The sequence below is a fragment of the Varanus komodoensis genome, unplaced genomic scaffold, assembly GCF_004798865.1.
Source record: "Varanus komodoensis strain SLA01 unplaced genomic scaffold, ASM479886v1 scaffold6_1, whole genome shotgun sequence".
In the NCBI taxonomy this organism is placed as follows: Eukaryota; Metazoa; Chordata; class Lepidosauria; order Squamata; family Varanidae; genus Varanus; species Varanus komodoensis.
In genome coordinates this window covers 4,280,805-4,307,831 of record NW_025336345.1, presented here as the reverse complement: position 1 = coordinate 4,307,831, position 27,027 = coordinate 4,280,805, and the positions used below count along the sequence as shown (strand labels likewise).

Below are 27,027 nucleotides of genomic sequence, written 5' to 3'. Positions count from 1 at the left end.
TTCAGGACGGTCGGTAAGGGCAGGGGACCTGCAAGCACCGAGCTCCCCAGGAGAGGGCGGCCAGTTGCTCGCTCTCCCAGCCCCCGCCGGCGCTTCCCCAGCCCCAGCAGCGCCCGCTACTTTGTCTCGTTGACGCCGGGCGCATGCGCTGTCCGCCGGCAGGACTAGGGGGCGGAGGCGGCTCGCTGTTCTCGCAGGAGGCGCAAAGCGCGGCGACGCGGAGGGGCCATGGCTGCCCGTTAATGGGGAGCGGGATCTCGCGCGCGGCCGGCGCTTGGGGCCACAGCGGGGCTGCCACCACCGCCGCCACCACGATGCTGCCTGTGCAGACCGATCGGTTGCCTCGACGCCAGTGCAGGCCAGGCACGGAGCCGCGGCGGCTGCTCTAGGAGCCGCGAAAAGGAAGAGGAGGAGGAGGAAGGAGCGAGCGAGCGAGCGAAACAACCAGAAACCGCCCCCCAGCTGGGGTGGGGACAGATCGCACGGCCCAGGTGATGGGGAAGCCCTCCAAAGCCACCCCGATTATTTGGGGAACCACATGCATCCCTCCCGCTTTCGCTCTAGGTACTTCCGACTGGCCCTCCCCCACCCCGTTGCTTTTTTCTGTGGCCTGCAGCCACGCTCACGGGTCCTTTCCATGATTTCCCTGCTCTCCCTCCCCGATCTTTCGAAATCCCCGCCCCCACATCGCCCCGCGGCCTGCCGAGGGACTCGACCGCCCTCCCAGCTATCCACCCCGCTCCTCTTCGGAAAGCGCCCCATTCCAAACCCCGCCTCCTCCCAGCAAGGTCTTTCTGCAACCCCCCACCCAAACTCCGGGCTGAACTGCTAACATGGATGGGCTCTCCTCCTAAAGGCCCGGTGAAATTTTACGCTCTGCCGCCGCGGGCGCCCTTGGAATGTTTCGCCCCCCAATTCAGCCCACACGTAGGGAGCTGGAAGCCCTCTGGCACTGTGGCAACCCCCTCCCTCCTCCGACGGGAACGCATATCTGCGCTGGGTCGTCCCCTCAGCCCTTTCCTGCTGCGCTCAGCTGCCGGGACTGGCCGCGAGCTTTGCAGGGGTTACTAGAGTTCAAACGCGGCTGAACTCGTCGGGGGCCTAAAGAGCGTGGCGGGAGGGGAGGGGAGGGGGTGCTGCAGCAAAGATGGTGTGGATTAATGGAAAGTCCTGAACTGCAATCCCTGGCAGGCGGTGGATTGCGGGTGGGGGAAGACTCCTGAATTTAGGGAGAGACGGGGCGGGTGGGCGAGCATCTTTTTCCAAAGACCATGTTGCTGTGGGAGCTTGCCTCGTAAACTCCCGGAGAGGAGTTGAGGAAGTGGTCCTGCTGACCCTGTGTCTGGGTTTGGTAGTTAATGCTCACCTGCGGTCCTCTGCTTCCTTCAGTGGTTTCGGGCTGTTTACATTCTGGTCTTTCCTCGAGACAAGAGGTGTAATCCAGGAGCCCGCAGGCACCTCGATCCAGAATTGGTTGGGCAGGAAAAGCCTCGATCAACCAAGTGCCCATGTTGTTGTCAGATTGGGGTGTTACTTTTCTTTGTGGTCCATCATTGTAAGCGTTTTACACTTAGAAATCCCCTTGCTTTCTCGTCCACTATGGATGAAACCCAGTGTGAAAAAGGGAAGTGGAGAGGCACGATTGTATGTCAAGCACATACTTATGTAAGAATTATTTCTCTTTTTTCTGCCTGTAGAGGAGGGCACTTTGCCTGTGCATGTTTCACCAGACCTAATTCAATTTAGCATCTTCACCTTCCCATTTGTTAACTAATGCTATCTATCTATATTCCCCCTTTGGGACTGCAGTTGGGTTCCATTTTCCAAATATAATTTGCAGATGGGTAGTTATTGAAAAGCTGATCAGGTATTATTTTGTCCTCTGGCAAGTACAGGAAAGGAGCATGTGATAGGGAGACAGATTGGGTTGGGAAAAAAACATGACTTTAAAGATAATTTAATATGCTCCTGGCTGTTAACATGAAGAGATTAGCCCTTCATGTGCTAACCTTTTGATAGTGTTCTAATGCAAATTGTCTCTGTAGGCTTGTTGCAGGGCGGGATAATCTATAGACCACTATGATATGCTGTGGTCCATCTTTATGTCTTTTGAGATAAGTTTAACATTTAAACCCCAAGGTTAGATGTGGCAGGAAGGATTAGATACTGCTTTATTTATTATATTTATATCTTGCCTTTTCTCCAAGAAGACCAAAGTGGGAAACATGATCCTCCTCCTCTTCATTTTATCTTAGCAAAAACCTGGCAGTGGGAGGAATGCTGGAAGTCCTAGGAGTAATTGTGGTTGGATGTTATATCTCTAGCATGAGGCTCTCGAGAGTAGAGATTGTGACAGGCTTCTGGTTAACAGTTTTCTTGCTCATATGCTATTTGGAATATATCCCAATCAAAGTGATGTGGGAGCAGGGTTGCCAACTTTTTCCCTAGCAAAGCTTCTGTGTTTCAAGAAAGGGGTGACAAGAAGAAATTTAACTGTATCCCTATGAAACTGGTAGGGTCATCATTTTCTGTGTTTCTGTTTGTTTCATGGGAGTTAAAGGTGCAAAATACTTACTGGAGAAAAAAATGGCCTTTTTGTATGACTGTGAACTCGTATAGGATGAAACTACCCAGTGGGAAAAGGCAAACCTAATTGGATAGATATAACAATGAATCTTCTCTTCTTTTCTCTTTTGCATATGTGAAAGGCATCTTTTGGTATGGTTTTCTGTCTGCTTCCTAATGCACATTTTAAAAACAGTAGAGAAATCAATGTCAAAAGTGGGTGAATCAGTCAGCTATATAAATAGACACCAGAGAGTGGTTTCCCTCCTTGATGATGGAAAGAGCATATTTAAGTTCCTTTTAATGGCTCATATATGTGGGGAAGAATTTAATAACTGCAGACAAACTGGGTAGAATAGTATGTAGAATGTGTATGTACTGTGAAAAACTATTTGAACTCTGATTTACTCATTTTTTATTTTGGCTGCTCTTTGAACTAATATGCAGTCTTTGATTTCAAGTACCTGACTACAGTGACTTCTTTTAAGTTGTAAAATGTAGTTTTAGTTTGTACTTGATTTGGACAGTAAAATTATTTGACAAGGGTGTTGTTCAAAATGCTGTTCTAAAGTTGTCAAAGTTCTACTGGTAAATAGAAGAATATTTGAATCTAGATGGATAATGCGTCCAATTCAGCACATTCTTTCTGGCTTTGACTTCTGTGGGATTCTTTTAAATTCTGCAGTATTCCTGCTAAGTTGCATAAAGTTGTTTACAAATCACTGTGAGTAACCCCAAAGTCATTTTCCTCAGAAGGATTGGCTGCATCAGAACTGTATTATGTAACGCAGTAAGAATGAACCTTGCATGTTCGTAACTTTTTCTTGGAGCTTGGTGAAATTCCTTTATTTCTGTTACCACAATCATGACCTACCAGTTTCATGCTATGTGCTTGTTTGGACAAGATCCTCTGAATGCCTGCACTTGTGCATGTACGGAAGACCAACATGGAACTTCTTAGAATGGCTTTTATAAGAGACTGCTGTGTTCACACTAGCTCTATTATTTTTAAATTTCATTCCAAAATCTTGCAAGTATGTAAGCCTCCCCCGATCTTCCTAACTGATGCTTCCCTAGGCAAGCAGCTTTTCTTTGATTGCAACAAACTATTGCATTTGCCATCGCAGAAGGGAAGACAAGTGGGAGATGGTTGGTGGCTGGTTTGTCTTTGCTGGAATAAAAGACGGGGCTGGGAATTCTCATGCTTGAATCTTACGGAGTCCCATGAAAAAGCTCAAAAAGGCAAAATAAGATATAGAGGGAAAACAACATTGGGGAAAATTGTTTGGTAAATCTCTGTAAAATTCCTGCCATACCTTAATTTTCCTAATTACCAGGAGCTGTTAAGTTGTTGTATTTGGTTTTAAGTGGTTGTACTGTTTTTATTGGTGTTACATACTTTAATCTGTAAAGCACCCCGAGAGCCCTATGGGCTCTTGGGGTGGTATACAAATGTAAATAACAACAGTAATAATTTTAGAATATTGTATTGAAATATTTAAAAATATTTTATTGCATCTCTCATGTAAAAAGGATAGTCAACAAAGTTAAAAATATAAATATGCTGTGTAACTAAAGCATAACTAGGGTCTTTATTTCCAGTTCTGGAGTGGGCTTATCTCTATTTTTCCATCTCGAAGAAATTGATTTGCAATCTTTGGTGTGCAGTCTCTTCTAAGACATAACAGTGTGAATGTGAGTTGAGTACTTGCTGGATAAATCTTAATACTCATCCATGAGAGCCAGTTGACATAAAGTATGCTGGAACTGGGAGGGGGAAGATGCATGTGTGATAATCTTGAAGAAACCACTCTGCAAGTCGAGGAATATGGACTATAGACCACCTGAGTGCAACCTTTCTCTAGTTACACTTTCACTCCCTTTAAAGCAGCCTTTTATAGCCTGGTACCCTCTAGATGTCTTGGCAGCTCATACCAAACCCATCCAGAATGCCCCAGTGGTCAGCAGTCCTGGGAATAATTATACAAAACATCTGGATAGCCCAAGTTGGGGAGGGCACTATTAAGGCATGGGTGCACATGCGAAAGTCTTCCAATTATAAAATGTTATATGAACCCAAGAACTCCTCTCCTGGAAGGTGTCAGTGTTGCATCCCCGGAGACCTGAAATATTTCACTTCTTTGGCAGATGCAGTAAAAACAGTCACTGCGGCAGTTTACGTATTGTCAAGATATTTCAGTGCCTTTTCTGGAAGTGTCTTGTATACCTATGGCCAGTTTGCGAATTTCAAGTCAGCATTTAATTAGATTGCTGGCCCCTGATACAATATGCATGTGGAAGGCTGGGCTGGGCTGGTGTTTCTTGGCTGGAGGCTGGTTTTTCATCAGCAGCTCCAGCACATTAAGGTGGAGGTCTCTGGCTATTTCTGTTACACTTTGTGAAATAATTTTGCTAGCTCTTTCTTCTGAAGTACAAGATGAGCATTCCAGAGCAGGTTCTCCTTTGTACTCTGCTGTTTGCCATTTTATTCTTTTGCTTGCAGAGGCACTATATGAGACAGTCCAGCAGAACATAGTTCTTGCCAAATAGTCAGTGATCAATTCTAACTGTATTACAGAAGGTTTCTACTGAACAGGAAGGGTGTTGTGTTAACCCACTGGATATAAATGTGTTTAGAATTTCTAGATTAGGGGAGTTTACTCACGTTTTCCAAATCAGGGTTGTATAGCCACGTTGCAGGTGTTACTTCATCTAGGAATGATGCTAGTTGCTGAAATAGCTTTTCTGTCACTTTGGCACAGAATCCTAAATTGTAAGGTCACTGGACAGGGTGTCTTACTTTTGCAGCAGTCATCTCAAATGCTTTTGGACTGTGTAGACTTTGGGCCCAATAGCACCTAGTTTCCTGCCATGCGAAAATTAGACATTGGTGCTGCTGATAAATGTTGTTAGAACATGCTTCAGTATCTGGCCTTCTAAAGATCAGTCAGGGTTGATCTCCTGTAAGACTGACTGGGTTGATCTCCTTGCAGTCCAAGGGACTCGCAGGAGTCTCCTCCAGCACCACAATTCAAAGGCCTCAATTCTTCGGTGCTCAGCCTTCCTTATGGTCCAGCTTTCACAGCCATACATTGCAACTGGGAAATCCATAGCCTTGACTATACGCACTTTTGTCAGCAGGGTGATGTCTCTGTTTTTAGTATGCTGTCTAGATTTGCCATAACTTTCCTTCACAAGGGTTGTTGTGAGGAAGAAACAGAGTGGAGGAGCACTATATAAGGTGCCTTGGGTTCCTTGCAAGGAGGAAAAAAGGAGAAATATAACTGCAATGGAATAATAATTCATGGGTTTGGTGTTGTCACCATTTTGTATATACAGCCTTCTGTTGGGCCAGTAGATTATTCCATGACCTGCAACCCCAGACATTGTAGGTTAATCATGAATGAAACAACCCACAGATTACTGACAATTAATTTGATACCATTACATGCAAATAGGGCCAATTGGTTATTTAAATTGTTTAATTTCTTGCTTATGTTGTTTAATTCATTTGCCTTGAAGGTAGATATGGATGCAACACTTTTCTCCACATGTGATCTTGCTATTGTAGCTAAAAGTGTCTGCCTAATTAAATCATCCTGTGAAATGCTATTTGGAAGATGTGCAGCTTATGTTTTGAGCAACTTCATGCTCAAAATGTTCATAATCTTTCAAAATGCACAACTTATTGTTAATTGTCCCTCTCTGCAGAACTTCCTGAAATGTGAACACTTAAGCAATCTCACTCTGATATTTAAAAAATTACTGAGCTACTCTGATAAACTGCAAGAAGACATGAGTGGGGTGCAGTGGAAATTCTGAGAAGTCCTTACCAGTCCTTTCAGTGCCTATAACACTTACTTTCCATTTGAGCTTTAGCAGCATGATCATTTTCCAACCTGGGTTGCATGGGAAAAAATCATTACTGTTATTCACACCATACTATGTGAAAGCCAAAATCTGTATACCTCATTCTTCCCTTCTTGCATGGCCAGAAGGGTTATCCCTGCCTCTGTGCATAAACTGAAGTTCCATAATTGCAGAAGGTTCTTGTTTAAATTCTGGGCATCCCCAGTAAAAAGGATGGTGGAAAGACTCAACTCTGGCAAGCTTTCCAGAGGCCAGTAGGGATAGATAATACTGGACTAGATGAAATATTGACCTTAGTGTTGGCTGCATTTGAGATGTAGCATTGAGTGCATTCTGACTTGCCATTGGTAGTCACTTCAACGCAAACATTGGACTGTTGGTGGAAATAATTTAGTCTTTTTTGAGACTAGGTTCACCCATCCAAAGCAGAGAGTATCATTGGACCTCTGTTTAATATGATTTCTACTCTCTGTGCCATCTCATTGATCATGCAAGGGAAAATGAGGTATGAATGCTTGAACAGTGGTACCAGTAAATACAATGTAATGCACAGGTGACCTGTGGGCCGGGCGTAGGCAATGGTAGCATTTTGAAGCCTGGCTGACATGCTGGGGGAGGTTTGGGAGGGGGGAAGGTGCAGCTGGTGAGGGAAGACTTAGCCCTCCCCTCCCTAGTTGCTAAAGCTTTGTAGTCCACATTCTTGATAACTTATATCAGGGTGGGCCCTCCATATATTTATTAGCATATAATTCTCATCAGCCTTAGCCAACATAGACAGCCGTGAGGTTGTATATCAAAACATCTAGGGGGTGACAGCTGTCATTATTCCTAACCAGTTGGCTAGGGCTTATGGAAGGCATAGGCAAAAATATCTGGAGGAACATGAGATGTCCACCCTGGAATATATGATTGTAAAAACCAAGGGTCTGCCTGCATTCTGCTTCCTGACAGTGGCCAGCCAGATGTGGGAAACATGATAGTAGCTGGTGTCTCGTCTTGTATGTTCATAGCATTTTCTACCAAAGCTTTACTCTTTGGCTGGAATAAGCAGGAAATGCAAAGGCATCAGACAAGGGTGTATTTTATCTCCCTCTCTATTCAATCTGTGTGCAGAAATTATAAGGAAAGCTGGATTAGGATCAGAGGAAGGAGGAGTGAATTTTGGTGGAAGATAGTTGAGTAATTAAAGATATGCTGATATGATTTTATTACTGGCAGAAAGCCACAATGCATTAAAAAGAGCCCTGAGGGAAGTGAAAGAAGAAAGTGCAAAAGCAGGACTGCAGCTGAATATCCATGGTTTGGAGAAAGTCAGTATCTTGAAAATACATGACTGTTTGTTAGGCACGTTTGGCTGGCCAAATGCTTAGCCCTGTCTCCATCTTATGCAAATGAGATCCTGTGCACAGCTGCGAACCAACAGGAATGCAACTTGTTCCATCTGTATGTGTGTAACCTCCAAAGATGCTGCCGGTCTCCAGCAGCCTTGAAGCTGACGGCAGCAGGCCTCTGTACAGTGGCTCCTGGGAGACATGAAAGGAAGGGTGCTTGCACTTACTTGTGGGCAACCAGTTGACCCCTGTGGGAACAGAATTGTGAACTAGACGGGCCTTTGTTTCGATTCAGCAGGGCTCTTACTGGATGCCTTTTCCACCTTACATGTTTGGTTTGGCCTTCCTCTGGTTATGTTTTACTGGACTATTTTGGGCTGCGGCTGCAGCTGTGTAGTGGGTTTTCAAACTGTCTAGGTCAAATGTTTAATGCTGGTGTGTGTTGATTTTATGGGTGTTATTTTTCATAAATGTTGTCTTTCTTACTACTGTACCAGATTTTTAGTATAGGGAATGTTAGTGGTTGTAAGTGGCTTTGGCAGAGCTCCTACCCTGAAAGGCAGCCTAAAAATATTGTAAATAATGAAAGAAAATAAATTTAAAGTTGGCGGTAACTGCAATCTTAATTTTTGAATGTGTCGTAAATACAGAGTCTTCAGTTTTCATATTGAAAGGCTATGTTTGTGGCTCTTTGGTTGTCATCTTTTTAGTGCAAAATGTGGCTCTAACTGAATGACAGACTGATGGATTAATTTCTTGAGATTTATTATTGCAGGTTAGGATGAATCTTTGACAAGTGGTAACAGCTTATGTCACTAACCATTCCTGAGGCTATTCCTCCCACAGCCGTCCCAAATCAGTGCCAACACATAAAGGTCAGGTGGAATCCACTGGAAATTGCTTTGCCAGCTTTCTTCTCATGGGACTGCAAAAGCTCAGTCAAAGTGAGGTTAACATGTTCAAAATGTTGATTTATAATACAAATAATAGCAACACTGGAAATAAGCAAGTGCCAAGCTCTTGTTTTATTGGAGGAAACAACTGCTGGTACTTGGCCTATTATATTTATTTATTATTTAGGAGCTGTACCATACTAGTCTGTTTATGTCTGTTCAGAATTTTCCCCATGGACTTCAGTGGGATTTTCTTCTAGGAGGCTTCAGCCTTATTATGAAAAGTACAATATGGCATGGTAGAACTTCTTTCTTCTGAGAATTTCAGTGGGTGTGCATGACCAAGAAGTTATGGAAAGCTGTTTAACATGTCAGACTGCTGAGCCAAAACTGAGCACGCAGTGCCTGAAAGCTCTTGCCCTGAGATGAATCGGGGGCTGGCCTCTGTGAAGCAGCATTCAAGCTTTCAGGTTTACTCAGCTCTCTCCAAGAGGCTGTTGTCCATAGTTGAAGGAATTGTCTCTTACTAGTCCTGTTAATTTCCCCCACCCCTCCTGACACTTGACACAATAATGTATTTTTAAGTAGGGACAAAAGCTTCAGTGGCTGTTTGCAGTTGTAACAGTGTATTCAGAGGCAAAACAGATATTTCATTTAATTAGATTCTAATAAGTGTTTTAAAGCTGGAGAGGGTGCTGCTTTGATGTTGACAAAATCAGCCATGCAGTAGGAAAGGCTTTTTCATAATCGGTTTGAAGAGACCTTGCAGTGTTCTCTGACTTCCTCCAAAATACTGTAGTTCTGTTGTTGCTGTTGTTGTGGATCATTGGTGTGGACAGCTTCTGCCCCTCCAGACGTTCTGGCCTATGGCTCCCATCAGCTCCTGCCAGAATAGCTAATAGTCAGGATGATAGGAGCTCTAGGCCAACAGATCTGGAGGGATACATGTTGCCCACTCAGTTTCATTGTGGTGATGCTGCACTGTTTTAGATCTTTTCTCCTGCATGCCTCCCATTTTTAAAAAAGGAAACAATAGTACAGGAAGGCTCTTTTTTGAGAGGACAGAAGAATTTCCATGTGACCTAAGCAGGATGCAACTTTTTCATCCTGGAGGGCTGCAGATTTGTCTCCCCGGGTACGGTGCACATGCAAGCCAGTGAACTAGCACTATCTATGAGGTTTGCTGGGGACAGACTGGAGAGCCTCTTCTTCACTCTCTCCTGGCGATCCTGATGCAGATCTGTCTTTCCTTGCCACTGCTTCCAGTGAGGAAAGTGCAGTCCATGCCAGGCTGAAGCCAAGTGTGAAATTAAGGTCTTGCTTGGTGAAATAAAAGAGGGAGGGAATTAAGGCCTGCAGATCCACAGGTGATGCTCCCATCACCTTTCCTCTGCCGCTTCCAATAAGGAAATGAATAAAATGTTACTCAGCCAGCTTCCACCAGCTTATATGGCACTCACGAGTATGAAGGCCGTGGTGATTACATCGCATGTATATCCTACCTTTCTTCCTCTTGGAAAGAACCCAAGGCAGCTTACAAGTTTCTCCTTCAATTTATCCTTACAACAACCATCCTATGTGGTAGGTTAGGCTGAGAGTCAGTGATTGAATGAAGTCCCCCAGTGAGCTTCATGGCCGAGTCTCCGGAGCCCCAGTCCTACACATAGGTTCCTTTTTTTTGTGAATGACTCCAGGTTTGCATGGGAGTATCATAAGTGCGCATAGATTGTACCGTTGCAATGAATGCAATGAAGGACTATTGGATTTTGTTCCAATTCAAACGTCATTTTAAAAATTAGTAATTTTAGAAGTTAACGGTTGTCTTTTTGATTATATTTTTACTGGATATATATTATTCTATTGTATCATCATATTGATGGTTTTATTGGTTGTTGGTTTTAATGTTGTAAGCCACCCCGAGATGTTGTCATAAAGGACGGCATATAAATGTTTTAAATTAATAAATACATAAAATTTTGTTCCTCTCTGGCTGCAGAGGGCAGGAGGTGAGGCAGTTGGAACTCTGATCCACAGCTGTAGGGTTGGAGCAGTTTCCAACCTCATAGCTGGGAATCCAGGCAGTCCCATGGGCATTTAGGTGCTGGTGCTGTCTTTCATCCATCGGGTCCCTATGCCCTTGGTCTACACAGACTCTACAGAATGATTCCAAGGACCAGAGGAATTAGCTGTGTTTTGTGATGAAGACAAAAGTCTTGAGGCTTGCTTATTGAAATGTGAAAGCAATCTTATTGTTCTGTTCTTTTTTGAACCTTAGGGGAAATTCTGTAATTACTGGCTTCATGGGTATTGGATAGTAGGATCCCCATGAGCATTGTTATTTTAATCACCAAACATTTAACATGGAACTTATTCATATATTCTTCCGCATTTGGTGTAATACGGCCACCATCCCAAGTTTCAGTTTATCTCCACTAACCCACTATTCAAGTTCTATAAAATGCATGCTTTCCTTTGCTTCTTCTCCTATAAACATTCTTTTGGTATTCCCAACCCCCAGTGGTTGCTTGTGTGTCTATCCAAAGGAATACTAATTTTTTCAGCTGTCCATACACACTCAATGGAATTGTATTTGAAACTGTGTTGGGAAGATGAAGGATTGCAAGCAAAGAGGTGGTGCCTTTAATACGGGGTCCTGTCAAGCAGTGTACAGTTGTAGTGGGCAAAGAATAGGAGAGTGTGTAGGTTCACAGGAAGCTACCCTGGAAATAAACAATGCACTGTGGGCAGAACAACCCACCTGACAGATGGTCGGCCTTTCCATAGAGAGTTCTTCCCCTGCTTCCTCCTCCAGCCAGTGCAGGCATGTATCTCAGGTCCCTTTGACATGCAGCCCAGATCCCATGATCCCTTGCTCCCTCACTACCTCAGCAGCCCTTTTGCTATTGGTTCATGGTGTGTATGGGCTACATTTTCCTCTGCCAGCTCCTGCTGGAAAGTTTTTGCATCTCTCACCTCCCCTGCAGCGACCTGCCTATATTTCTAATTAAAACCTGTAAACCCTTCCATGCCCATTTCGCGTGTTTTTATTAGCTCTGCTGTCTTCACCTGCCCAGGCTGCATGTTTCTGTCATCCAGTCCCGCTCCTCCCCACTTCCCTTCCCAAAGGGGCCTCACTCCATATCCCGGCCTCCAGTCTCCAACTCTCTGGCTAGCAGCTTGCATTGCAGCTGTCTCACCTGCCAGACCTCTCCGTGAAGCGGCCTTCACTCTCCTTTCCTCCTGCTTTTGCTGCTTCAGGTGAGGACATCTTACTGAGCTGAGCCCTCCACTCCCATCCCACTGTCCGGTTTCTCATGCAGCTTTGCTACTGACATTGCCCTCCTCCTCCCAGCATTCCCTGCTACCCCACCCCCAACCATACCAGCTATTTTTCTGCCAAGAAGACTTCAGTGTCCTGCAACTCCAGATGAGATCTGTATTGAGAAGCTGGTTTTTGGCAGCGGCTGCTGTCACCATAAGAACAGCTGAAAACCTACTTTTCTTTAGAAGGTCCTACAGAGCTTCACTTCTGTCACAAGCTGATTGGGAGGGTTGCTGGCCCTAAATGGAAAATGCAGGGAACTGGTCTACTGGCCTGTGAGCTGAGGTGCAGTTAGGGAAAACAAGATTCTGAGAGACTTCAAGGAGGTACTTGTGCAGCGAGTATTGTGTTTCAGCCGATGCTTATGGAGAAGGTGAGGAGAGTACATTGTTCTGGCTAATATAACATAGGCAAGGCAGGCATTTTGGCAGTTGTTAGTCCCTCTTAGTGATGGTACACAGGTGGGTCCACATCTACTCAAAGATAGCTTAATGGGTGTTTCTAGCTTCTTTCTGAGTTGCTGATCCAAATGCTGGTGGCTCATTTGCCAACCCATTGATGGGGGCAGGATCATTTTCAGCCCCTGAGCGAGGTGGCTTGGAGTTGCCCTGAGGCAGCACATCTTTCTTAGACAATACAGATGTTCTGCAGGGCTCCACAAGCAGGAAGCCTACCCAGTGCAGGGTCTTCCTCCAAAGACCTTTGGTGGCCAAAGGTGTGTTATAGGGAGCCTGACTCAGCCATTTCCTTTGTCATAATTGAAACATTTCTGTTTGTCCAACCTCAGATCTCCATGTGTTGCCAAAAACCAAGGCTAAAGTGCAAATGCCTGGTCATCTGGAGTTAGAAAGTAGATTGAGAATATTTATCATAGCAAAGGGGCTTGGGGATGAGTTTGCACATGACTAGCTAGTCTCAAAGGCAAGTTCCAGGAGATGTGTGGATTCTCTGCATAAATGTCCATCCCCTAATGACTCTGTGGCTCCTGAGCACAGCAGACAAGGGGGCAGAGCAAGCTGTATAAGAACCCTTTTCCAGGCTGGGACTGCAGAGGAAGCAAGTGGCTGCTTCCACAGTGGAAAAGCTCACCACAGGCAAATGTGTCATCTCTCAGTGGTCACTCCTGCACACTGAAGCCTTCAGGATATCAGTTCTGGGAGTGGATGTTTGGGGTGATGCAAGATACTATGGAGCTTTCCACATGTCCTAGGCTATCCATCATCCACATATGGCAATGCAGAAATCTATATCAGTAAAAACAAAAAGTTGGTTTTTACCTTGCATAAACTCCTCCCTACCAGCATTACCTTTGGACTAGGGAACTCTACTTCACGTAAAATCTTCAGAGAGACTGTGCATGTGAACAGGCCCCACCTCACTGATGTCAAAAAAGTAGGGAAAGTGAGAAAGACCATGTAAGGTTGCCCTCAGTTGGAGTTCTCATGGGTGTCAGGAGGCCAGGGTTCCTTGTGTATGTCCATTTATGTACCTTCCAGGTGGGGTGAGTTCTGCAGCTGCACATGTTTAACAGCAAAGTCCTCCAGGTGCTTTTGAAGTTCAAAGGGAGCTCCATGGATGTTTATGTGGAGAAGCCATGCATCTCTTGGAACCTGCCTTGGGCAGACCAGCCAGCCATGGGCAGATTCGCCCAGCCCCTGCCCAGCCCCCTACAGTTTTAAGGAGCTGCAGAGTCTTTAGGAGTTTGGTGCAGGCGTCATGCGCCAGCACTTCAGAACCTCCCGCAGTAATCAGTGATTTTAGGGAAGTGTCAATCACAGCAGAGATAAGTGTCTGTTCTGCCGCAAGTGTCTCCAAGATTTAGGGCAGTTGTGAAAGCAGCTACATCTTGTGTTGATTCAGGTGCTGAGAAAGGGACTGAACAAGAAGAGTGGGTAGGGGTGTAGGGATGGGGCAGAGGCATCAGAAATCAGCACTTTGTATTTGGTTGTGGTGAGGAATCTAGGTTCTATTTTATTATTTTATTTTATTTTTACTTCTATTTATATGCCACCTACTACCAAAGTCTCAAGGTGGCTTACAATAAAAATTAATATTGAAAGTCTGATGTCGTGGAAAGTTGGAGGTTCTGTTGGGGTCTGAAAATCACACTCTCCACCCTTCTTTGTCTGTGGGTTGCAGCAATAAGACTTGGTCCATGATCCAAGCTTAGCATCCTTTCTGCTGCACGTACCTGCAGAGCAGCAGATACTGCTGCTCAAAAAGCTGATCTGCTGTTGTGTTAAGAATTCGGATCACCTGGAAGGAGAAGCATAGGATGAAGAGGATGATAGAGGATGAAGAAATGGCAATAAATGCTTTTGAGTGATTGTGATTCAAGCCCCCACCCCTCAGTGCACACATGCACACAGAATAAAGCACAACAGTTGCAAATGCCACAGCAGTATAGGCACACTTTTATGGCCAGGGCACTGTGTGGGTCAGTGCAAGGAAGTGGTCCCAAGTGTAATGCAAATGGCCTCACTTCCCTGGTGGTGGAAGCATCTGTGGACCCAGAAATGGAAATAAGCCATCCCAAATCCCCCCTTTGGTTCCTTGAGCATCAGCAGAAGCACCTGGTGTTGCATTCTGCAGTCTGCAACTGTCCTTGAAAGCACATGCAGCAAAGCAAATCTCGGTTTGTTTTATTAAGATAAAAATGGAACAAAAGTGTTCCATGCTAGTTGAATGACGACGGGGGAGCCGAATGAGCATAGTGGGAGTAAGGGAGTTACGAAGCGCCAGCACCTTTTCTCTCCTGATCTCCCTCTTCCATCTGAGCCTCTGTTGAAGGACATGGCTAGTGATTACTGCTCAGCAGATGTCACTGAGGTGCCCTCTCTGCCTCCACCAATGTTGCCGAGGGTTCTCCCAGCCCTGTGCGCCCATGCAGAGTGATCAGTGGGTCTACTGTGGGGCCTCCTGGAAAGACAAGGCAGGCAAGTGCATATTCCTGTGGAGGATGAAGAGGAGGAGGGCCAGGCAGAGGGAGAAATTGCTGCAGTGGCAGCTAAGGATATGGCTTGTAAGGTGTTTGATTTCGGTGACTTTGCACCACAGATTGCAGGTCTGCCATCAAACTTGCAAGCTCATCAGAGTCCCTGTCAGTAGCTGCTGTTTGCTCCCCCATTGCACAGTCTTCAGGTGAGGTTTGAGGCTGCCATGCCTTGGCACACGGACTCACCCAACACAAGGATGCCGGCAGCTAGCCAAGTGGAGCAGATAGTCAGTAGGCATTTACTGGTGGTTCTTCTGTGTTCTCTAGTATATTGTCTGCTGTATGTTGCTTGGCATATTATCTGTAATATAAGTCAATATTTGTACTTCATGCTGGGAAAATAGTATAATTGAAAATAAAATAATAAAATAAATGCAGTCTCCTATTTGTGCAAAATGATTCTTCCCTTACCAGTTTAGCTGAAGCTGTAAGACAGGTTAACTTGCATCTTCCTGAAAGTTTTGCCAAGGTGAGCAGTAATACAGTGTCTCTGTCACACCAGGAAGCGCACTGAAAAGGTCATCCTAGTTAGGATGGCAGTACTGGAGGCAGTGATGCCTCCAGATGCCAGTTGCCAAGAAGTGAGGCTGGGAGGGCATTTCTGCACTCAGGTCCTACTTGTGGGGCATCCCAAGGGTGTCTGGATGGCTACTGTGGGAATCCTGGACGAGAGAAACCTTTGGGCTGACCCTGCATGGCCGTTCTCATAATCCTAGCTTGCTCTGTCCTTTTGGGTCCCTTTGGGGACTAAACATGCCCATGGGGACATCAAATATCTCTTGCATCTTGGGTGCGGGTTTTTAAAAGACTCTTAATTACGTTGTTGTGTGGCATCAACAGCAGCAACTTGTGACATTGTCTCTGACTTATGGCAGCCCTATGAACTGAATGCTCTCCAAAACATCCTATCCTTGCTTAGCTCTTGTAAGTTCAAGGCTGTGGCTTCCTTTAATTAAACTGGCTACTTGTTTATTTTAATAATTCAGTGTTATCAGTTCAGTTTATTAGTCACGCTAAATGACTGTTAGGGCAACAGCATGCATACCAATAAAAAGGCAAGCAGAATCTGATCCACATAGACTCAGAAGAATCAAAAGACACCTGATCAGAAAAATCAATGAAAAACTAGCAGAGACAGAATCTTAGCAGGCAACAAAAAGCTATAAAGATTTTTAAAAATTAACAGAGGTTAAACTGCTTTAAAATACAGCCAGACAAGAAAAATAGGCAAGAGGTGATTGGAAACATCCCAGCCGGAGGCCCCGGGGAGCCATTATCATTCCGATTAGACAGGACTAGGCTAGATGGACCAGTCACGGCACTCGGTGTGAGGCAGCTACGTAACTTTTAATGCCATGGCAGATACTTCAGGTGAGCTGGAACTGACTTGCTGATTTCTGCATTTTACAGTCTGCTACCTTCATTCGAAACAGAATGGCTGCGAAGGAGAAGTTGGAAGCGATGCTGAACGTGGCCTTGCGGGTCCCGAGCATCATGCTTTTGGATGTCTTGTACAGATGGGATGTCAGTTCCTTCTTTCAGCAGATCCAGAGAAGCAGCCTGAACAACAATCCTCTCTTCCAGTACAAGTACTTGGCTCTTAATATGCATTATGTGGGTGAGTACATACTGACTGAGCGGTGTGTTTTCTTGTGTCGCTACATGCTCTCTGAAGTGAAATCCCATGCCTGTTAGATCTAAAACACCTAGTGATGGTGACTGTCTTAATAAAGGCTGATAGTCTAAGCAACAGTTTCATCAGCTGGGTTTTCTTTTTATTATGGAAGTATTGCAAATAATCAGGACAACTCACTAGATTTTTTTGCCCGCAAAACCAGGGAGGGAATGGCAGTTATGCACTTCCATGTGTGTGTGTGTTTATTTATGGATTTTCTAGCCCGTCCATCTACTTGCATCTCAGGACAGGTTACAACAAAGCAGCAGATACATTAGGGCACAGCATTCAGTAATTCAGTAATATAAAAACCACATTAAAACCGATTAAACATTAAAATAACAGGAAAATAAAAAGGATTTCAACTGGTGCTGAAAAGAAAAAAAGCATTGGTGCCAGGCGAACCTCTCTGGGGAGCGTATTCCATAATCAGGGCGCCACCACAGAGAAGGCCCTCCTCTGGGTAGCCATGCTCCTAATCTCTTTCAGGGGGGGCTCCCGAAGAAGGACCTGAGGATCCGCCTCAGATCTCAAGGGGCGGGAGGGCACACATGTGCGCACGCAGACACACATGTACTCCTCTCCCTCACCCAGGCTGGTCATTGTAAAGAGAAGTAGCTGCTGTTAAGCCCATGTGAATTAGTGGCTGAAGTGTTCGGCTGGAGCTTGGGAAGCTCTGGTGTTACTCCCCTCTTGGCCACAGGGCTTACTGGGTGACTGGGATGGTCATTGGCCCTCAGTATAAGCTCCCTCACAGGGCTGTAGTGAAGGTAACATGGAGAGGAGGAGACATGTAGGCCACCCTGAGCATCTTGGAAGAAAGATGGGATATAAGTGCAACAAATATGAGTAGAAAATTGACCCTGGGAAGATGCAAGGATCTCAGCCCATGTGGGCATCCTCTGAAACCTGTGTGTTCAGGACAATGGGGTAGTGGTGGTATTAAACTGCTTAAATACTGCATCCATCTTCGTTTCCCAGTCGTGCTGGCAGGACCCCCCCCCCTTCTCTCTGGCACTCCCTACCTTTCTCTGCCAAGGGAGTGAGAGACAGAAAGAAAAGGTGGTACTGTGCTGCGTTTGCCTGCTGAGACTTTCTGTGATCAGATATGACAGTAAACAATACAAATGAATTTTAGCTTATGCATTCTTGTCAACGTGCTGCCAACCCCTCCATGCTGTGGATTTGCAAGGGGGAGACTGGAAGAATCTATTTCCATTTCCAGCTAACCACATTTTGTTATGTCTGAATCAAAGAAGTTGTCATTAGTTTTAATGACAGTTTATCTGAACAAGCCAACTTTAAACCATGAGTTATGATCTTGGCTTGTTCAGATAAGCCATTTTTTAAAAAAAGAGCAGGTCTTGATTCAGATATAAAAACAAACTGTGTTTACCAAATGTTTCCTGCTCACAGCCATACCAGCAAAGAAGGCATGACTTTTCCAGGCTGATTCCCATAGTGCTACACTGTGAAGTAGCATCATATCCAAGCCAGATATCGTTTCCAGCAAGATGGGCATATTCTTTCAAATGAAGCCCCCTTTTCAACATGGGGGACTGCTTCTCTTTTTACCTCCATGCTCCTGAAAGGAAAGTGAGAGGTGCAAGGATTAACTGCATATGTGTAGCAGGAAGGGACAGCCCTAAAAATGACAAAGTACAAGATCTGTAACACATTTTATCCGTTCAACTTGGGTCCACAAAGTAATTGGTTTAAATCAGGACTGTCAGACAGAAGGTCTCCTGGCTTCCCAGCGGGGTTTGCACAACATCCACTGCAGTCCCCAGAAGTTAAATTCCAAGGCTAGGAAGTGGTGGGGGCTGACCCCCCCCCCCCAGTGGTTGCTCTTGCATGCTTCATTCTTGACATCTGAGGCTAACTTCCATGTAAATCAGCAACATCGCCAAGGAGCGTTTTGTGTGGAATTCGCAGCTAGCAGAGTGTGTGGCATGGATTGTGGTTTTTCAGTTGCCTGGGGAAAGTGCAAGCGCAAGCGGTGGAGATGTTTAGCTTGGGAGGAAGCAGGAGGAGGGAGCTTCTTTGTCATGCAAGAGGATTTCTGAGGGCATGCAGCCTCACATGGGAATGTCTCAGATGAGATGAGAACTGCAGGAGATGCCCCGACTTGTGTGGGTGTGGAGTAGTGATTCAGAGACAACAGTAGTGCTGATCAAAGTGGTTTTGTCAACAAGATCTGACAGGGTGGAACACCAGCTTGGATGACAAGGAGTATTCTTCAGCACTGCTGCTATGATGTTTTCCATTCTCCATGAAATTGTACCTTTTGGTGTGACGTTATGGAGGTTGCCGCAGTGTGAGAAGTTTGGCTATCCAACCCATAGGCTTCACAATTCAAAATACACAGGTGACGTATTTAACTGGCCAAGACTCCCTATGTTAAGCATAAAATGGACTGTGCTTCTGCATTCGACGCAGGGACTGGGCAATGTTCTCTCAAAATATTAAAGTTCAGAGTCATTCAGTAATATTGGCAGGCAGCAGGTTCAGAACAAAAGGAAGTGTTGCTTTACAGAATGTGGAATTCACTGCAGCAAGGTGTAGGCATGGTTTCTAGCTTATGTGGTTTCATAAAAGAGAATAAATTCAAAAATACAATGCCTAGCTATATAGAGGCAGCATTGCTGGATTCTGGAAACAAGCAACAGGGCAGGATTGTGTTCACCTTGTTCATTTTATGAGCATTTGGTTGGCCACTAGTGAAGACACAGTACAAGACCAGTTGGATCCTTGGTCCAGTTCTGTCACATGTATTTTGCCATGCAAATTCTGACATGTTTTGTGCCTTTGCATGGGAAAAATACACTGCTCTCACTGTGCACTTTTCTTACTGACTCTTTAGTCCCTGCAAAAATAACAGCAAAAATGCTTTATTGTATTGTGATTGCTACCTGTTTAACCTGTAGCATGTGTGTATTTAGTTAATTGTGTCTTAATGGTACTGCAGCTCTTTCTAAGGGACTCCATAATCCCAGTGAATTATTAAATATCATTAACTGCATTGTCTCCCAGCACCTTGAAGAAAGCATGCTTTCGTTTTTGCCACTGTAGTGCCTTAATGGCACTGAACTTTAAGGATGGGGCTCCAAGACAGTTAGAAGAAGGAACATAGTGGCTGTGGCAGACCTACCGGCACAGCTGTACATCAGGCTAGCATGTCGAGTCACCTTTGCTGAGCTGGAGAGGCACGGGCCTGCAACCAGATGGGTGACCACACATAGAAGTGAAGCTGCAGGTTGGACTTGATGGCCTCATAGGCCCCTTACAACTCTACTGCTGTTCTGTTCTAGTCAGTCTGGCAGGATGCTTCACAAGGTTTGCTGCACTGGGTCCTTGAAAGTGTGTGTATGGGGTGGGGATGCGGTTTGCTGGCCCAGGTGGAACCCTTCCAGGGTGTCACAACTTCTTTTTGTTTTTCCAATGACCTGGTATTAAAAGAAGGTGTGCTTGGCCATTTGGCGCCACAGTGGCCTCTCTGTTGCTGCTTTCTGTGTCTGCTCTTCTTGATACGTTTGCAGAGAGAGTTCTTGATCACCTGTGCAGGAAGGCACTGCTGGGTGGTGCTGGGTTGGTTCACCTGTCCAAGAAAATGCTGTCTCTGGGAACAGCAGTGGGCGGAATCATCCACTGTGACCTGTGGCCTCTTAAATCCTGGCACCAGGCCTTATGAGAAGTCTCTGACTTCTCAGCTGAATACATCCCCTGGCAAAGATATTAGGATTCTTGTCTTTTCCAGACCACTAATTTCCCTGCATGCAATCCCTGTTCACTTGTAGCTGTCAGGTGAGGAATTGCCTGCCGTGCTGCTATAATAGAGTTGGATCACAACCTAAAGCACACAGTTTAAAAAAAAATAGAATACTAGAAATATGCATCGCATTTTGCCACAGAAGCACACACAGGCAAACTTAGTTGATGTTCCATATAGTTACTGGATCATTTATTTTAGTTGCCTGTTTGTACCATTATAGTTAGTATAATGCTGATATGTTACTTGCTGTGCATTGTGCCTTCCAAATGTCTATAAGTACAGTGAAATGGGCACAGCTATGGTTATCGCACGTAATGGCACGAGTGTTTTTTGCATGAGTCCCCCTTTGCTTGTGAACTGAAAAATAATTTTTAAAATGCTCTTACTGTAATGGGAGAATCCCTTTCTCTCTCCCATACATTCGCAAACAGTCACATGTGTGAAATAGGGAAAGAGCGAGACGATCAGAATGAGACGTTTATTTATTTAAAAATTGGAATGCCACAATGCCTCTGGGCAGCTCACAACATGAGATGAAAACACAATAAAAACATAATAAAAATCGTAATTGCTTGTTGGAAGGAGAATTTATTTGCAAGATCCTGGAACCTGTGCCTTTAAATATGCAAAAAGGCACTCCACTGAGCCTTGTCTGGGTCAGTGAGGAACTAACTCTGTCGGGAAGAAAACAGGCAGAGCTTGCCCCCTCAGGTTAGTGGGGTCTCCAAGCATATTCAGCAGCCACTCCTCTGGTGCAAAGTTAAGGGGAATACCAGGATTCACCGCATTTCTGACACTGGTGAACATTTATCAAAGCTCTAACCTCCTGAAATGGATTCACTCACAGAGTCAAGTGTCCAGCTATCCTTGGGTACCGTGTGAGATTTTTCTAGGAATGGAAAATTGTACCCTTGATTGAGCACTTCTAGTGGGCCACTATAACAGTGTAACACACTCAGGCAGATATGCTCATTGAGTGACAGATCTAATTTTCAAATTTTCTATTTTGGAATGTGTCCATTTTTAAGTGAGCACATAATCTTATGACTCTGTCTGGTGTCTTATCTGATCACACACATGGAGAAGGAAAGACTTTAGTGTGATGATTCATCACTATTTTCATTTCTTTGTGGAATATGAGTTATTAATACAATGAGAAGCCACCCAAGATCTAAAGTATTATTCACATGCTCAGAATTTGCTTTGTAGTCTATTTTTGCTACCTCTTCCATCCTGCCTGCAACAGTTTCACACACAGAAGGGGGAGTAGAATGTGGGATTTTGACCAAGGGGCTCTCTCACAATTAGTGAGCCTTTCATCCACTTGCTTTAAATCATCTTGTTAGAGAATTATTGCATCAAGTGGGTGTGAGAATGTTCCCTGTGATGTATTCCACACTTCTAGTGATGCAGTGGTAGCACAATTGGGAGGTAATAGATATGAGAGCCAGTGTGAGCAGTTTTTAAGAATGTGGGCCTGGGTCTCAGGCAATCTGGAGCCCACTGGCTGACTTTGGGCCAGTCACAGACTCTCAGCCCAATCTACCTCACAGGGTTGTTGTTGTGGGGATAAGATTAGCAGGAGGTGGAGAATTATGTCAGCCACTTCAGGTTCATTGGAAAAAAGTAGATATGAATCTAATAATAACTTGGGAATTTTCCCAAGGTTTATTACTTGCTTCAGAAGAAGTCAGTTGAAAGAGATTATTGAGCTGCATGGCTTGAACTTTGTACATAAGGTTCTGTGCCTAGAGCAAGTTGGCTAAGATCTGTCTGCTCAAACCATTAGAGCGATGCAGCCAGCCTTCCTGTGCTGCATTTGTCAGCTGGAAACACACCTTGTTTCCTCCAGTTGTCCAGCAAAGGGGCATTGTAAGACTAATAGTGAATTATCTTCAGTTGAAGACTCCAGAGTGAATGTTCTTGCATGAAGCAGCAGGCCCACACTGCTGGGGACCCTGTTCTCCTGGTTATCAGTGCTTGCTATCTTTGCATGCTTAGAAGTACTGCTGAGGACTTGTGATAATGTGAAAAAGTATTGGATTAAAATACATAGATGGATGGAGGAAATATTACAGAAACCCTGTGCTTTTAAACCTGAAGTTTTCTTGTTAGGCATTATACCGGAAGATGTCAACAGACAGGAAATGTACTTGATGTTGCACTTAATCACAGCGGCGAGGATTGCATTTGCTCAGTATTGGAAAAATGAGGAGCTACCCACTGATGAACTGATTGTAAGAAAGATCTTGGACTGCACAGAAATGGATAGATTGACTTTATCATTGAAGGAGAAAGAAGATACTGACTTCTGTCGAACTTGGGACTCTTTCTATAATTGGCTGGAGAAACGGGACTTGGCATAATTTGAATTTGATTTTAGAATGTTTGAAAAAATGTGTGTGTGTGTGTGTGTGTGTGTAGTAGGGGGTTGACCCAGTGAATCCGATGTATGTGATATTTGATGTTTTTATTAGTGTTAGTTTAAAACTTTTAATAAAATATATTAAAAAAAAAGTACTGCTGAGAGAGTGCAAGTGCGGAGCTTGCATCTCACCTCTATGAGAATATTACTCTGGTCCTCCTGTATCTGTTGGCCATGCAATACTTGTTTTCTCCTTCATTATGTTATCGGGGCAGAGGGAATAGGTCAACAGCATGAGCTAGAAGATGTGTTGTTGCTGCTGGATTTTATTTTTCCAGAAATGAATATGTTCATTCTTAGTTGTTGGCAAGAAATGCCACAACATGGCTGCATTGAGAATTGTAGACTGCTAACATAGTTGATCGTGGTAATAGTTGATTCTGGCAAACTGGGTGAAGAGGAACTTCTGTAGGAAAAAATGAAAGCATGCAAGGTAATGTTTGAAAAAACTCTTGCTGTTTAATGGCTGCTTAGATACTAGTTTAAGCTCCTAAGCAGCAGTATAGTAGGTAAAAGCTGGTGCAGTACCATTGACCCTGCTGCTTTTGCCCATTACTTTTGACATTTTAAGGTTTGCCCTGTTTGGTGCATCTTTTATAGAAGCATCAGAGAGAGATTATGCTTGCTGCTGTCAGTTTTGCAACTCGCTATTCTTGTGGTGATGTGAATATTTTCTGTCTCTAAATCTGTGATGTCTGGTTGTTTGTTTGTTAGGTTTTTATTTTATTTTATTTTATTTTATTTTTGGGTGGATGTGGCTTTCCAGCCATCAAGTGATGATGTGCATGTGTGAAAGTGACCTCAGAAACCAGTGAGGTGTGTAATGATTAGAATGTGACTTGGAGGACACAAGCCCATATTTCCACCCTCCATTACAATCACTTGATTGGCAAGTGAATAGACCACTTCTGCTGCTTTCACTCAGAATAAGCAAGTGTTATGGGACTGAATGAAGTATTGATTCCTTGGTTGCTTTCTTTGGCAAACCATTCTTAAGGGCACATCATCAGCTGCCTTCTCAATGAGGTTACTGTTGTTGTCTGAAAAAGATTACAGCAGAAATGACTGTTTTACTGTGTTCAGTGGCACTACTTCCAAAATTAATTTGTTTTGTTGGACCAAAGCAGTTTGGATTGCACGATGGTAGAGGGTTTTTTCTAAAAAAAAGTTTTAATATGTGGCTGTTTAGCAGCAGTGCTGGGAAAGGGATTCTGATGCCTTTTTTCCAATCTAAAAATTCCCCCAGCAAGCTGAGATTATCACGAGTACAAGGAAGAGAGACACAGTTATTCATATTGTGCCTCCCTCCCTCCCAGCGCCAGAGGAATAATCACAACTTAAAGAGTACTTCACTGAGGAAAATGGCAAATTTCCCCGGTGCTGTCACCCCAATCCAATTTCTGGATTCCTTCATGGGGAAATATGGAGCTGAATTAATAATAGAGCTGCCAGGTTGCTGACGGGGACGGGGCATTATGTTCACATGACTCCAGTCCTCCGTCAGCTTCACTGGCTTCCCATTGAAGTCCGGGCCCAATTCAGGGTGTTGGTGATGACCTATAAAGCCCTAAACGGCTTGGGTCCTGGTTACCTGAAGGAGCGCTTATGTCCATATATGCCCGCCCGCTCCCCGAGATCTGCAGGAGAGGCCCTTCTCCGGGAACCCTCCATGAAAGAAATTAGGAGGGTAGGTACTCGGAGGAGGGCTTTCTCTGCGGTGGCGCCCAATCTATGGAATGCGCTCCCCAGAGAGGTCCGCCTGGCGCTGTTGTTATTTGTTTTTCGGCACCAGGTGAAGACCTTTTTATTTAAATGTCATTTTAATTGTTAACAATATTTGCTTATTTATCTGGCCAGGGTGACTTTTTTATATTGTTTATTTATTTTATGTTGTTAATTTTAATTTTATATTGTTATTTTTGTATTTTACTGTATTTTATTGTGTTGTTAGCCGCCCCGAGTCTTCGGCAAGGGGCGGCATAGAAATGTTTAAATAAATAAATAAATAAATAAATAAATAAATAAATAACATGTAATTACAACCCTAGGTGGTTATTGAATCCAAGGTTGTCTGTATATGCAAACTCAGAGCTATGGGTTAACCAGAAACACCTAAGTAGAAAGCTCTTGCTTTGTTGTTGGGTTATGAACACTGGGTTGCCATTACATGCAAACACAGAACAGTGGATTGTTTTGCCAGGCTACAAAGGCTGTGGGCAAGCATTGGTTCCCCCCACCCGTTTTAAAGTGACTGCTCTACATGGCAGTACTGCAGCACTGCAAAGACATTTGGAATACAAGGAGGTAGCAGGCAAAGGAGAAGGAATCAAACAGCTCAGGAACTGAATGAACAACCTGCATTTTGTGCAATCATCTGGCAGACAGATCATGAGTAAATTCTGAGTAAAGGAACAAGCCATGCTTTGGAGTAGTTTTGTGCAAACCAAGTCATGATTTCACAAATTGCTTTTAATTTGTTTAGTATCTAAGGGAATAAACTGCAAGATCATATCTAAAGTTTATGTAATTATGATGCTGCAGCACAGATTATATTTGCTTCAATACTGAAACCTTGAAGGTTTGTAATATAACAGAAGTGAATGCTGAAATTTATATCTGGTTAGATACTGCATGGTGATGTTGGAGTGAATTGTAAGCAGGTCTATCACTCACAAACTAAATATTTATCTATTTATTTATTTTACGTGGGTATTTGTCTGGGAAAATCTTTTAGCTACAGCTGGATTTGATAGATGAAGTTTAATGCTGGGTTCTTAAATTATGGCCGTGGAACTCAGCTCACTGTTTTCTTTTCTCCAGGAGAACATACAAATAAAAAACCATATTGAGTACCTTAGAATTTGCAGAGGATTTCCACCTTCTGTAATCATGCATGCATAAGAGCATTTTGCATGCTCTTTGCAGTCCTCTGTAAGGTAAAAGGTAAAGGTTTCCCCTTGACGTTACGTCCAGTCATACCTGACTCTAGGGGGCGGTGCTCATCTCTGTTTCCTGGCCGAGGGAGCCAGCGTTTGTCCGCAGACAGTCTCCGTGGTCATGTGGCCGGCATGACTCAACACCGAAGTGCACGGAACGCTGTTACCTGCCCACCGAAGGGGTACCTTTTTATCTACTTGCATTTGCATGCTTTTGAACTGCAAGATTGGCAGGAGCTGGGATGGAGCAACGGGAACTCACTCCATTGTGCAGATTTGAACCGGCAACCTTTTGATCAACCAGCCTAGCAGCGCAGTGGTTTAAACCACTGCGCCACCTGCATCCATATATACACCTGTATATACACATGTATACACCTGCATACAGTCATCTGTATTACTGCCCTATTTCTGGCAAACTTGATTTTAGTATGTCCAAGGAAAATAGGCAGGCCACCACCTCCACCTTGGGTAACTGGAAGAATTTCATTTTGCAGTGAGAAAACAGTCTCATGAATTTTCTGTCTTTGTTCTATTCTTGTATACTTGTGTTTTGGGGGGGAGTGAGAGAGAGGGGGAGATATTGTTCTGGCTAGAAGGAATGTGAAGAAGCATAATGTTTATAATATTTAAGGTTTTTTTGGGGGGCTAATGGATGGCATAGCTGTTAAAAACAATCACATTTCTTTTCATCAACTGTTGAGCGGCCCTTAAAGCAGCCATACAAAATTGGGAGTTTTATTCCTGGTGCACCATTTTCTAGAATTGAGTTTAATCTGAAGTGTAGATATCACTTGTTATGCTGGTGTGAAAATGTTTCCTTTTGTGTGCAAATGGAGATCCTAATTTTTCTTTGTAATACGAATAGTTCTGGAATGGTAGCTGTGTTACTCTTGTTAGAAATAACAAAGGTTCTTCGTCCTGGCCTCTGTGCATCACACATATGGGTACTGCACCTGCGCAGTGCCTGTGGCTGGAAGATTGACAGCTAACGGTTTTTGGCGGGAAGCTCCGCTCCCCCTCCCCCTGTGGCCTATAAAGAGCGGAGCGTCCGCCATTTTGTTCAGCCTTTGCGACCACCATTCGCTGTGCCTCGTGCCGCTTTCGACTTTCGCTTAGAGCTGTTACCTTGCTCTCAATTGTCCTTCTTTCCCAGTTTTTTTTCCTCCTTGCTCCCAGTTCATTGTTCCTCGTAGTTTTTCTCTTGTTATTTCTACTTTCGATCTATCTATCTGGGGGAAAA

The 27,027-nt window shown here is 44.2% G+C and overlaps 1 protein-coding gene across 1 annotated transcript in view; it reads left to right on the top strand.

The window, feature by feature from the left end:
• The first annotated feature begins 204 nt into the window (after nt 1-204).
• Nucleotides 205-27,027, top strand: part of RNF145 (ring finger protein 145) — a 66,052-nt gene continuing 39,229 nt past the window's right edge. Inside the window, exons 1-2 of the mRNA XM_044450961.1 lie at nt 205-491; nt 16,387-16,594. Of these exons, the coding sequence (XP_044306896.1) occupies nt 16,411-16,594 (184 nt within the window). The 5' untranslated portion in view covers nt 205-491; nt 16,387-16,410. The remainder of the gene's footprint in view (nt 492-16,386; nt 16,595-27,027) is intronic.